This window comes from Sus scrofa, chromosome 6 (assembly GCF_000003025.6).
Source record: "Sus scrofa isolate TJ Tabasco breed Duroc chromosome 6, Sscrofa11.1, whole genome shotgun sequence".
Taxonomy (NCBI): domain Eukaryota; kingdom Metazoa; phylum Chordata; class Mammalia; order Artiodactyla; family Suidae; genus Sus; species Sus scrofa.
Genome location: NC_010448.4, coordinates 12,740,288 through 12,754,673, shown reverse-complemented (window position 1 = coordinate 12,754,673; position 14,386 = coordinate 12,740,288). Strand labels below are relative to the sequence as shown.

The 14,386-nt window shown below is 44.5% G+C and overlaps 1 protein-coding gene across 1 annotated transcript in view; it reads right to left on the bottom strand.

Moving 5' to 3' along the window:
• Positions 1–14,386, bottom strand: part of WDR59 (WD repeat domain 59) — an 87,174-nt gene that overhangs the window by 14,666 nt on the left and 58,122 nt on the right. Inside the window, 3 exon segments of the mRNA XM_021093785.1 lie at positions 3,066–3,147; positions 4,615–4,748; positions 10,266–10,322. Of these exon segments, the coding sequence (XP_020949444.1) occupies positions 3,066–3,147; positions 4,615–4,748; positions 10,266–10,322 (273 nt within the window).

Genomic DNA, 14,386 nt, shown 5'->3' with positions numbered 1-14,386 from the left:
TTCCTGTTGTGACTCAGCGGTAATGAACCCAACTAGTATCCATGAGGACACAAGTTCGATCCCTGGCCCCATTCAGTGGGTTAAGGACCCGGAGTTGCCATGAGCTGTATATGTAGGTCACAGATGCAGCTCAGATCCTGCATTGCTCTGGCTGTGGCGCAGATCAGCAGCTGCAGTTCCAATTCGACCCCTAACCTGGGAACTTCCATATGCCTTGGGTGCCACTCTAAAAAGATAAAAAAAAAAGAAAAAGAAAAAAAAAAACAGGTATGAAACATATCAGATATGCAAAAAAAAATCAATTAAATCATGTGGCACCAATATACTTAAATAATGCCTGAAAGTATGGGTTCAAATGAGAAATATTCATTTCTATGAGCAATGGCCCACTGGGATGGTTGCTGAAAGCAGTTAACGGGTTTCTGGTTTAGGAAAGGATCTGCACTGCCCTGGCTGACAACTGGGGTCCACTATTCCCTCCCTTACAATATGCATTTCCTACGTCTTCAACAGAAATGGCTGACACTTAGGTTTATTTCTGCATCTCTCCGCGGAAGACATACAGGAGTCTATATGTGGCAGACACGTTATTTTCAACATGTGCGTGAAGAATGAAAAAAAGCTCTCCCAGCATGTACACAGATGTCATTTCCATTCCTTTAAGCAATACCACACCATAGTAATGACTCCCTGCAGGAGCAGCAGCAGTAACTTAGCACATATTGGGTATTTACCATCCACCAGATAAAGACATGGCAATTTTTACATATGTCTCATAAGTACCTGCGAGGTGTTGTTCTTACTCTACAGTTGAGGAAATTAAAGTTCAGAATGATGAGGTGGCTGCCTAGGATCACACAATACAAAAGGGACAGAGCCCAGATGTAAACCCAGGTGTGTCTGAACGCCAGGGAGGGGTCTTTTCACTTCACTCGGACCAGCCTGACCTTCCAAATCAACTCTGCCAGAAAAGTATGGATAACGTGAAGAAAAAAGGGAAAAAAAAAACCTACTTTAGGCAGTAATTTTTCTCAGAGAATGTATTTTCAGAATGGGAACTAATCTCCTCCTCAAACACTACGAGGTAACTCCTTTTGCGCATCTCATTCTACCTAGAGGCTGAGAGAGTCTGAAATACTCAGCCCAGGGTTATACTCCTTGGACCTGGGCCTCCTGTGAGAAACTCCCCACTAGTTCCCCCACTTCGTTTTGCTTTCTTAGGGTTCACAGAATTTGGGGTAGCTGGGTTCTTAGAGAAATAGCCCATGACTAAGTTTCACCTAAAGGATTTGGGGCATAGGACTTGACAGTGTTTACTAGGAGACAAAAGGAAATCCTGGGATTTTTCTTGTCTCTTTTTTTTGGAAGCTTGCCAAGGATGTGTAACGGGGTCTTGTAAACATTTGCATTCTGAATGACCGCTAGTGTTCTTAGTCTGGGCTCTTGATGGTAAAGAACTGAAAAGACTATCTGCATTGCAAGAGCTCACAAGTGTACAACGACAGCATTCTGGACGCAGTCAGAAGATGCTGCGAGTGGCCTCTCCAATATTCATCACTCTCCTTTTTACCCACAGAACCCTAATTTTGCTCAAGGCAGTATGATGCCCAATTAAAAGGGCTCACCTTCCCAGACTCCCTTGCAGTTAGGAGTGGCCACATGATTCAATTTTGGCCAATGAGATGTACGTGGAAGCTTCCTCCAGGAAATCTTTAAAAAAATTTTTTTTGTATTAAAGTATAGTTGTGCCAATTTCTGCTGTATAGCAAAGTGACCAGGTTATTTATATATACATGCATGGAAATCTTGGGATTTTTTTTTCAGGGAGATAAAAATCAAGGGAAGGCCTTAACTTTGGAGGGTTATAAGGAAAAACACCAGAAACAACAATAGCTAGTGGTTTCCAATCCTCAATCCAACCCTCACACTAAAGAATAAAGGGTGCGATAGAGACAGATAGAGATTAATAGCTGGAGAGGGCTGGGTCAGGCAAGAGAGGACTGAGCAGTGACAGCTAAGGCGTGTGGGATGCCTTCAGCGAGTAATGGAAATGTCCCACGCTTGTGGTGATGATTGCAAAAGTCTGTGAATATACTAACAACCATTGAATGACACACCTTAAATGGGTGAACTGCATGGTCTATGAGCTACAATCTCATGAAGCTGTCTAAAAAACCAATATAGGAGCAACCTGCTTTAGTGCACTAATGTGTTCCCGCAAAGATGAGGGAAATTTAAATTTTTACAATATTACATCACATTTTAAAAGTGAACATGTCTCCATCTTAAGGGATGCCTTGGTAAAGCTTTTATGAAATGAAGCATTTTTCAAAGTAAAAAACATGCAGTTATCTGGTTGGCCTAGTGGTTAAGGATTTGGCACTGTCACTGCTGTGGCACTGGTTCAATCCCCGGCCCAAGAACGTCCACATGCCGCAGATGCAGACAAAAACAAATTAACTAGGTCATGGCACAGTGGTTAACGAATCTGACTAGGAACCATGAGGTTGCGGGTTCAATCCCTGGCCTTGCTCAGTGGGTTGAGGATCCAACACTGCCGTGAGCTGTGGTGCAGGTTGCAGACACAGCTTGGATCCCACGTTGCTGTGGCTCTGGTGCAGGCTGGCGGCTGCAGCTCCAATTCGACCCCTAGCCTGGGAACCTCCATATGCCATGGGAGCGGCCCAAGAAATGGCAAAAAGACCAAAAAAAAACCCAAAAAAACCTAACTAAATAAAAGTTTTTAAAAAAACCAAATCGGCACAAATGGCAAGGATATAGATATCCAAATTTAGGTACATTGCAATCATCATGGCACTAGAATAGAAAAGGGATGTTATAAAAACTTAATAAATGCTTAAGGATCTTCTCAACAAAGCACTAATAAGAAAAACATCTGAAGGATTTAGAAAGCTGCTCTCGTCCTATAGTTTGGCAAAGAAAATGGGAAAGGAATTACAGAATAGGAGGCACACCCTGAAATTTTACTAAACCACAACTATAAAGCAAAAAGAACCTGCCCCAAAAGAAAAATCCAGACAGCCAACAAAAGGGATGGAAAATACCTGGACAAGATCCTTCCTTCCGACAAGCAAGGCAGAAGTGGCGTTCTTCTGACACGTTTCTTGAATATCATTCACATTCAATCTGAAATTAAAAAACAATTTAATAGTTTCCTCCTAGTCTGCCTTTCTCCAGTAACTCCTTCTGGTTTAACTAAATAATTTAAACAATAATTTAAATAAATACATTTCAATATAAATTAAATAATAATAATTTTAATAATAGCTTAGTTTAATAAACTAAAAACTGACTCTTTGGTTGTCACTCAAAATGTTTTATTTGGGGAGCTCCCGTCGTGGTGCAGTGGTTAACGAATCCGACTAGGAACCATGAGGTTGCATGCAGGTTCAATCCCTGGCCTTGCTCAGTGGGTTAAGGATCTGGCGTTGCCGTGAGCTGTGGTGTAGGTCGCAGAGGAGGCTCGGATCCGGTGTTGCTGTGGCTCTGGTGTAGGCCAGCGGCTACAGCTCCGATTTGACCGTTAGCCTGGGAACCTCCATATGCCATGGGAGCGGCCCTAGAAAAAGGCAAAAAGACAAAAAAAAGCAAGTTTTATTTGGACTGGCCTTAAGCTCCCTTTCTATGTAATGTGGAGAAAAAGCTTATCTACAGCTGACCTTAAGCTGTGAGTTCAGACCTGGGGAAGGTCAAATTGCTCACTTCTTTGTAGTCAGGACAGGAGGCTAGACTCAAAGACCAATTTGCCAGTCAGCTTTTCTGGGGAGTTTCCCAGGCTTAAGGGCTGCATAAAAATGGATTTAGATGGCTATAATACTGACTGTAGTTTCTAACACAAAGGGTATACGCTATGTACATACCACAACAAAAAAATAACTATTTTTGTAACATATTCAAGTTCTGGAAGGGGAAACCACAGGTCAGCAGCCTCTGTATGCCTATCGCTCACCTCCCAACTCCCTTCAACTAAAGTGGCTCTGCTTTTAACTGTTTTACATGTAGGAGGCAGACTTCTGAGACTGCGCTCAAGATTTCTGCCCCCTGCTGTGCATGCCTCGTATAAACCCTCCCTTGAACCTGAGAGACCAGTGAATACTGAGGCATTATCACTCCCATGACTGTCAAAAGGGAGATGCTCCTGGGTGGGCCTGCCCTAATCAGATGAGGTCTTAGCAAGAAGATGAAGCATCAGTGACACTGGCTGGTCTGGGAGAAGTTGAACTTCCCTGATGTCTCGGGCTGCAAGGAACTGACTTCTACTAACAACCTGAAGGCGCCTGCAGGAGGACCCTGAGCATTGGCTAAGACTCCCCCGCCCCCACCTGACTGACTTCATGATTTCAGCCTGGGGGGACCTGAGCAAGGACCCAGATAAGTCAAGCCCAGACTCCTGACCCACGGAAACTGCAAGATAATACAGGTGTGTTTAAATGGCAAGGGCTGTGGTCATTTGCTTCGCAGCCAAAGACAGCAAAGGCACTGGGCTTCTCCTAAAACTGCTTTTGAAGAAAGGAGTCCGATACCTTAGAAAATCAACCAACCAACCAACCAACCAACTTTGATACTCCGGCATGGTTGAGATGCTGAACTTACATGTACAGTTCTCCCAGGGACTTGTGAACAGGAAGAAGGCAGGCGATATCCTGAATGATCACTTTCCCAGCAGCCTTGATGGGTCGATTGCCAGCGTCCGAGCCCTCCCGCTTACTTTTCCATCTCCTCGATTTCTGAGGGAGAGGACAAGATATGACTGATGGGGACTTTGAGGAATGGGAACCTACAGCTGCAGAGCACATCCTAGTCGGGCCACTGGTAATTTGCAGGGACTGTGCATTACATCATGCCCACAATTACATGAATCAGCGTCTGTAGGAAGTAAAAGGATGGCGAAGGGCATTGAGCTCATGGTCCAAAATCCTACCAGGAAAACAAGCACCGACTGCAGCACTAGCTGCACTCTGCAGGGGCTCAAAATAGATGCCTTGACACCAGAATTTTAAAAAATAAAGAAAGAAAGAACAGGAGGTAAATAAGTTAGTAAAGACCACAAAAAATGTGGGAGGAGAGCAACTTTTAAGGTTGGGTTCAGCTCCAGGGTCAAAGTTCTTGCTTGAAACGAATGAAAGTTTTTTTTGTTGTTGTTGTTTTCCCTGGACAGTTTTAACTGGATTTTGGAAATTTAATTCAGACACAGCAGTGTGGGATCTGCAAACCTTCATCTACGGGAGGCAGGCAGAAACTTAGCAACTCAAGGAGAACTACCCTGTTTTTCCTAACAGATTTGAATTATTCCTACAAGTGATCATTTAGAATGTCAGAAATACCTGAGCAGAGGGACCGGGGTAATAGATGTGGAAGATCATGAGCAATTATCCTTTTTCCCCAGAGGCATCCCTACAAACTGCTAAAGAGAAGCCTGATGTGGGAAATGGAAGACCTCCTGGAAAATGAGACTTATTAGAGTGCAGCCCCAACTGGTATCTTCAAAATGATGACCAGCCAAGGGAGCAATAGTCTATTTTATTGCCAGAAGTTAAAAAGGGGGCCGCGAAAGTGACTCAACTCAGGAGGGAAGTGACATATTAACAAGGAGGCAAAAGGAACTGGTGAAAGACCCTGTAACATGGAGTCTGAAAACCAAGGTGTACTGTCATGTGACCCTGGGCCCCTGCCTTTTTGTCATGTCACTCGCTCTTCGCTCATTGGTAACTTTTGGGCTCATGACAAGCTCTGTGGTTCCAATCCACAAGGAGAGTCAGGGGACAATTAAAAAGTGAGAGTACAAAGCGTGAACTGAAAAAGTGCAATTTAAACTCTCTAACTCTTGTCAATGTACACAAACTCTCGGGCATAGAGACTAGGTCATTCATCAGATGACTCTTGCGAAATTCGCTTTCCTCTAGCGATTTTTATCCAATCACTCTTCTGTAAGCCAGTCCCGGTCTATGTTCAGGCATTTCTGACCACTGATGTCCCACCTGAGCCCCAAAGTTGTCCCATGCGTGGAGCCTCCTAAATCCAGCACAGCTGGACTCAGGGCATGGCAGGTAAATGCAGGCATTTAACTGAAGCACCTGGATTGTTGATCATAATTTGTAAATACATATGCTACATTGTCAATTTGGAGCCTTAACCCATCTGGTCTTAGAAGTGGTAGGTGTCCATCCACAAGCCATTACTCTGCAAGCCAAGAGGAAGTCTCATCTATTGTCACGGGGTAGCCCTTCATTCCTCTGTGAGCCCTGGTTGTTTTCTAGAGAAGAATCGTGATGTGGGTGCAAGGAAGGGGAGCGTGAGCTAACGAGCAAATGGCCTGTAAGAATGGGCTGGAGCCAGGCAGCGTTCCCCGACACGAGACAGTGTGGCCGCATGTACACTAAACACTGTGACGCATTTTAGGGACAGTAACCTGGCGGTGACAGGACAGCACAGTATGGTTAACTATTATAGGGAGGGCACAAACTCTTCATTTGGGATCCTCATTCAGCTTTCTGGGGGTTTAAAAATTCCCAGAAACGACACACCCACAGGCCCCACGTAATTAGTCATCTCAAATGAGACTTAGGGTACTGGATTTTTCTTTCTTTCTTTCTTTCTTTTTTTTTTAAGGCAGAAAGAAAAGATCTATATTAAAAAGATTCCACCTGGAATCCAACAGGCTCCATCTAATGTACTCTTCCAGGCTGGTTGAAAGGCTTCTAAAATGCTGTTCCAGGCACTGACTCTGGCTCCTTAATACAAAGAGGAAATGAGAAGCCCTTGGGCAATGGAGCTGTTACCACTCAATAGCGGAGACCAAAAGAGGCCTTGGGACGAATGGGGGCTACAGCTTTCAGATGACACTGGCAACAGTCACAATTCCCTGACTTTTTAAGCAAACCTCATGAAAGCGTAAGGTTAATAAGGCCCACGTGCCCAAAGTGGTTCATTTGCAAATAGACTAGTTCATGTAAGAATGCTTTTCCCAGCAGACCTGAAATATTTCTAAAAAGGATCATTTTCAGAATGTCAAAAATACTTGAGCAGAGGGACCTGGGGAATGGTCATGGAAGAAGACCATGAGCAATTATCCCATCTCCCCAGAGCCTCCTCTACGACGGCCAGGGAGGAGCCTAAGTGTGGGAAATGAGAGGCGTCCTGGACTGTACCAGTGAGGAGGGGAGCTTACTCAATGCCACTCCTAAGAGCTGAGATTTGCACTCAGGCTGGCAGCCTGCTAAGCCCATACTTGTTCACCTGGTTTCAGGAGCAAGAGTTTAGATTTAAAGGGGGGGGGGAGGATTAAGTCCTGACTAAGCTACTTGTAAATATGTAAGTAGTTTGGTCCAGGAGTAAAAATGGATCCAGGAGTTCCCACTGGGGCACAGTAGGTTAAGGATCTGGCAATGCCACAACTGTGGCTAAGAGTGAAGCTGCCACTCAGATTTGATCCCTGGCCAAGGAATTTCCATATGACGTGGGTGCAGCCAAGAAAATAAATAATAAAAATTTGAAAAATATATCCATTCTAGTGAGGCCTGTCCAACACGCCAGCATCTACAATTACTCACTTTCTAAAAACAAATTTTTTGGCTGCACCCACAACATACGAAAGTTCCCGGGCCATGGATTGGACACGGGCCACAGCAGTGACCCTAGCAGTTGCAGTGACAATGTCAGATCCTTAACTGCTAGGCCCTCAGGGAATTCCTACAATAACTCCCTTCCAAAGTCACTTCTCTGCCAAGCCTGGGGGCTGCACTCAGCGTGGGCGGGAGACGGGCCGAGGCAAGCAGCTCCAGGCTGCAGGGCTTCGCACACCAGGATCGGGCCAAGGTGCCTTGTTTCAGGCGTGCACTTCGCACTGTTTTAACTCCTCTCTGAATCTGTTAGGATTTGGCACCTTCAGAGAAAAGAAAACTCAGGGTCCAGAGAGAGGTCCCGGGGCTTTTCTCGCTTTGCAGTCTTGGGTGACAGGGGTCCATGGAGGCGGCCCCGGCGAGTCATCCAAGTACTTAATGAAAATATAAACGGTGGTCTGAGGTAACTTTCCGCAACCATCCTTCACTGGGCTACGGAGAGCACAGCATTTCCTGGGACCACCTTGTCGACTTCCTGAGACGCCAGGCTTCTGGGTGATCTGTCTGATCTGTACTGATGTACAGGGGATGGCTGCTTTCTGGACCTTGCTAAACTGCCTCTGAGCCTGCAAGAGGAGATGCCCTGCCCAGGATCGCCCTAAGGAAGCTGCCGCCAAGACTCAAACTGTAAAAGCCACTGAGAGACAGACAGCTCTTCTTGTTCATTTAATCCAGCAAGAAAGAGCTGCAAAAGAACATGACAAAAAATTCTTAAGGGGGTCATAAAATAGTTTCATTCTCGTTTTGGTTTTGTTTTTTAATTTGGTGCTTGATGATTTTTAAATATGAAATAGCTCCCCTTCAGGTTACGGAGTTCACTCAGTAATCCTGTCTCGTGGCCACTTATTCTGGGGATTCAAATCCAACACGGCTGCCTAAACCAAGATCTGGTAAATTCCCAATCAGGCAACAGGGCCTCAGGTCCCTGCTCGTCCCTATCAAGCTCAGACAATGTTTCAGGGTGTTTCCTCCTGAACTCTGGCAACAAAACACAGTTCCTGTCGCATCCACACCTCCCCAAAACTTCTTTGCCCGAGTACTGCGCTGACGTTGTTAAGGACGGCCTCTCTCGTCTGAGCCACTGTCAGGCAAGGACAGCGGTGACACAGGGGCTGAGGTGTGGCTGCCCTTTGTGGGTGAGGGAAGGGCACCATGGCCCCAAAGCCCCCTAAACCCCCTGCATTGCTCCAGTCCCACTCTGACGGGCTTAAATGTGGAAACTTTTCTGTGCAGTAAAATCAGTCCCTTTGGGAGGCCCAGGACTCTGCACTGCTCTTAGGTCTTTCTCAATGCCCCATCGATAGAAAACGCCCCTTCCCCACAGATTCCGTGAGCAGGGATCGAGGGAGGAGAGACAAAGTGAGACAGACAAGTTATCACACGATGAGACCAGGATGCTCCTCTGAACAGACCAAGAAGGTGTTCATGGAATTACAGGGAAAGAGGACGGGGGCGGGGCGGGGGGAAGCGGGTGGAGAGAGGGTGGGGAGGGAGGCACGGGTGCAGAGAGCGCTGAATGACAACTGAGAGCCAGCTTGCGACTGCACCACCAGTGTTACTGCTACAACCGGAGGCAACATCGATGCCAATAAATGGGTTAAATGTAAAAACAGCCCAAGAATAAGCCACCAACTGCTTCGCAGCAACCCCGTCGACAATGCATAATCAGTAGAGTGGGCAGTGAGTCAAAATCAGTTCCTATTTAAATAGCAGTGGGAGCAGGGACTTGTGGGAAAATCAGTGGAAACGCTGCAGTCAGGGTGATGGGACAGAGAGGAAAGGTGGCCACGGTGGTGGCTTCACCTCCAAGTTGTTAGGCAGCAGTGGCACTTGTTAATCAGGGCTCCTGATTTCAACTGTTTTTTATATGTAAAGGCTACAGGACTATCTCCCTAAACAGATACATACATTTTTTTTTTTTTTTAAACACCAAATGAAATTTACACAAATGCCTCAAGGCTGCCCTGCACAGCCTGAGCTCACCTTGGCGTGACTGAAACACGAAGGGGGTGGGAGAGGAAGACAGAAGAGGACAGAGTAAGCAAGAGAAAAGGAAGAGAGGGTGTCCATAGCAGAGGTTTTACTGTCAATGCAAAATACTGACGGTTAGGAAAAATTTGTTCCAGGAAATTCCCAAAGGATTACAAACTAGCTTCTGCGTCACGCCAATGAAGCAAGCAGGCATGTCCTTCTCTGAACTCGACCAAGACGATAAAAACAGAGACAAGATGGTAAAAGCCTCTTATATCTTCCTCTGCTGCCCTCAATGCCAAAGGTAGGCTCTTGGAAACTCTATGAAGTTGTATAAATATTTCAAGTGAAATCAGGTGAGCTAAAGGCTTATTATTGGGGTTCCTTCCAAGAAACCCAGGATTTGCCTTCACTTTCATAGGAGTCCGTTCACAATCCTTACCGAGATCCGTATTCACCCATTTGAAACGGATGGAACCAGGAGGCAGTCCCTGGCACCTGACTCCCAAGAGTGAAAAATTGATCAGGCTGGTCCTGAAAACCAGTCAGCCTGTCATTTCAGGTTCCTCAAAGCCAGGCAGGTGGCATTTTATTCTTGGGCCTTTGGGCAGAGACAGGATTAGTTAAGGAGAGCATTTGCACAGCGCACAGTACCGGGAAGTCGTTAATTGCTTGTATGGACCAACGTCGCCGGGCAGAGCGAGGAGACATCTGTGCGTGAAAACGTTACACCCAGGAGAAGGGAAGAAAAACACCAAGAAAATTAAAAGGGAAAAATATAGAATAAAACGAAAGCTTCCCATACATCTGATGGATTCAAAGGTACCATAACATACTGCAAAATCGGATGGGAATGACTGAAAAATCTGAACCTCAGCACAGCAGTATCTGGCTTCCCTCACCCCCCTCCCTCAATCCATCACAATCCATACACCGTCCTTTAGTCTGAAACACATCTCAAGGTAACAGGAGGCTGACAGAGGATACTGTGGGGATCTGTGGTTCTCTTACGAGGATGAAGATCACGAGCAACAGGTGGAGAGCTCTGCTGCCCCTTCAAGAGCACTCGTATGTGCGAGAGGACTCTCGCCCCTGAACACGAAGGTTCCTCCGTAGACTGAACACCGAACAGTGTTTGGCCTGTGGCTGCGCAGTGCTGGAGAACCTGAAGTCTTGACCTTGGGAGGGCAGGACATTCTCAGAGTTGGTGCCACGAGGGAGCGACAGCCCCCGAGGAGTGCAGGGTGACCCGCCCCAGGGCTCACACTATCCACACCAGCATCAGTATGAAACTGGGGGCACAAAACATGGTTCAGGGAAATCAGAAATTATTCTGGAGTTCCCGACGTGGCTCAGTGGTTAACGAATCCTACTAGGAACCATGAGGTTGCGGGTTCGATCCCTGGCCTTGCTCAGTTGGGTTAAGAATCCAGCGTTGCCGTGAGCTGTGGTGTAGGTTGCAGACACGGCTCGGATCCCGCGTTGCTATGGCTCTGGCGTAGGCCTGTGGCTACAGCTCCGATTAGACCCCTAGCCTGGGAACTTCCATATGTCGCAGGAGCGGCCCAAGAAAATGGCAAAAAGACCAAAAAAAAAAAAAAAAGAAATTATTCTATTAACTTCAAGAACTCCCTGCATATTTACATTACAGCTATTTTAGTGACATAAATGCAAGCAAACGTGGGAAGCTGCAAACATTTTTTTTTTAACCTATTGCACTATCGGTTTTATTTTGTGTGTGTGTATTTTTTATTATTTTTTTAAATTGTTATTTCCCCAATACAATTTACATTTTTCAATGTTTATAGGGCAATGCCTAAAGTCTGTCTTAAATTCTGGGCCTTCTGATTCAACCTAAGAATAAACAATATTTCATCAGCTATTAATAGTTTGTCTAGTTACCTAGTTAGAATCTCTCTGCACTTTCTAACTTCCTATGAAATTTAATCTTTTTTTTTTACATCTCTCACATTAAAAAAATTTTTAAGAGTGAACACTGGAATTCCATTTGGGTGATACAACGATACGACCGAAGTAAGGCAGGTTAAAAACACAAAAAGATGAGAGAAATGAATATTAGGCCCTAGTGGCTCTGTGAAGATTTTTTCTTTTTTGCAATCTCCAAAATATGCTATAACTCCTTCAGCGCTATGCTTTAATGCAGCTATACTCTCTTCCTTTATTCTTACTCATTTAAAGCTTTCAGGGGTAAGCGATCTAAACAAGAATGAAAGTATGCAGGAGACAAAACTTCAGCTGAAAATGAAGACTTAAGCACGGAGAAATTTAGTAAACTGGAATCGTCTCTGGGACAAAAGTAATAAAAGTGGTATTACTTCACATTTGAAACTAGATACCCAAGAATCAGGAAATATTCCTCGAGAGCCAAAACCATTATCGCCCTCCACGAGGAAAATAAGACGGCCTGTGTACATACAATACCATGGCCATATTTCATTCCTTTTAACTCTTCCCCTATGCCCCATGTAAATGGGGTGGACAAGAACAAGCTTCAAGGAGAACTTAAGAAATTCTTTCAGCTTCATCACAAAAAACTGATGTACCAGTTATTAGTAACTGATTTTAACTTATTAGGTTGAACCACATGAAACTTTTTTTTCAAGTCAAAAATGTTCAAATAGCAGCAATTTCATATGACTTGACCCAGTAATTACTATGCCTCATCCATTAAAAAGTGCCTCCCACCCCAAGGCTTCTAGTGTTTGTAGAATATTCTATTTCTTGGCCTGTGTGACTGCTAATTCTCTGAACTACAAAGCTATGATTTGTGAACTTTTCTCTGTATCTTATACATCAATACAAAGGTTTCCTATGAAATTACAGTGACACTACCTCCCCTAATTTTATTTGCTCAATAAATAATTTTATTTATTGAAATAAAATGCAGAGCCACTGACTATATCACCCTAGAGGACCAGAGGAGCCCACTTTCTGTGGAGAAGCAGACACTGGGAATTCCCCCAGCTGAACTATCACGACCCTTCCCCACCCCACCCCCAGCAGATCTTGTCTGATAAGAGGTGATTATGGGATAAGCAATGAGGTCCTGCTTATCCCATAATCTAATGGGATAAGCAGAACATGATGGAGGATAATGTGAAAAAAAGAACGTATATAAATGTATAACTGGTCACTTTGCTGTGCAGCAGAATTTGACAGAACACTGTAAATCAACTATAACAATGAAAACATTTTTTTAATCCTATGATAAACCACAATGGAAAAGAATATATATATGTGTGTGTGTGTATATATGCATGTATATATATTAATGTATATATGTATTATATATGAATATATAAACTGAATCACTTTGCCGTATAGCAGATATTAACATAACATTGTAAACCAACCATACTTCAATAAAAAAATAATAATATTAAAAAACAGAGGTAATTATCTACCCGCCTTTAGTTCCTCTTCATGATTACGGTGTTTGTAGCAAAAGAGCCAAGACCCTCAACAACATAAATGCAGGCTTTACGAGCGCTTCTCGATTAGGAGAGCTCCCTCCCTGGACCGGGAGCCATTTCGGTGAAACGTGGCCTTTACAGACCACCACGGGATCCAAAGTGCTAGTCCATCTATGCTGCCCCATCCGAACCCAAGCACGAGAAGCGTGCGGTATGATCCAAAGGGCAATTCAGAACTGCCCCTTTGACTGTAAGCACCCCTCAACCTGGCCCTGACCCTAAAGAAAATTCCCCCATTTCCCAGCCTTGAGTTTGTTTGGCTATTAAATCAAAAATAAAATGCCTTAGCTCCAATCAGTTTATCAAACCAATCTCACCATTTACCTGCTAGCTTACACTAAAAGCAAAAATATTGTCTTTTTTTTTTTTTCTTTAATGTAAAGGACTTGAGAAAACGAAGGTGTTCCAAGAAGGTCTGCGGCAGTTCAGTGGGCAGGGCAGCCCTCCGTCAGTGACGTGAGGAAGCAGACTCTGGAAAGGTGACCAGAAAGACAACCAGCCAAAAAGCCCTTTGCCCTATTTGACTGAGGTTTTGCCAGAGACCAGTCCTGTCTCAAGCACCAGTTCCTGTCACTCATTTGTCACACACAGTCCTAAGACTGGACAAATCAGACGGCCACCTGTGGTGCGAACTGGGAAGGGGAGACCTTAACACAGCAATTTCTAAAACTTGCTGGAAATCAGGGTTTTATTTTAAGTAATTCAATTTTTAAAAAAAAAATAGATTTAATTATAGTCAATTCATGCTGTCTCAATTAGCAGGAGAAAGCAACAAAGAACTCCTAAGGACTGAGCTTATGAGAACCTAAGAGGTAAGCTGACTATGTCCTGCCAGTTAAGAGCTGGTTTAAGCCAGACTCGACCTGACAGCAGAGAAAGAGTTCTCAGAATCATCCGATGTTCTCCACATTTCTGGTCACCAAAGGCCTCTGACAGCTCAACAGCTACTTTAGGGACAACAAGTCCCTTAAGAACCCAGGCACAAAAGGACGGTTTCAGGCGATTTTTGTATAAACGGGTCCATTCAAATGGGTCCTTCAGTGCAGACTTAGTAAAGGCATAAAAACGCAGAGGTCAACTTTAAAACGTCCCACAGCTATGAAGTTCCAAATAAATCAAGATTCCAAGCCTCCCAAAATATCCTTTAATTTGCTGACAAACATCAGAATTGCAAGGAAGACCTGAAGCTAAACGATTCTGAGAGGCCGGGAATCAGCTTCATTTGAATGAGCATCACAAGATCAGGGCTGAAGGGGAGGGAAGCGTCTGGATGACAAGAAC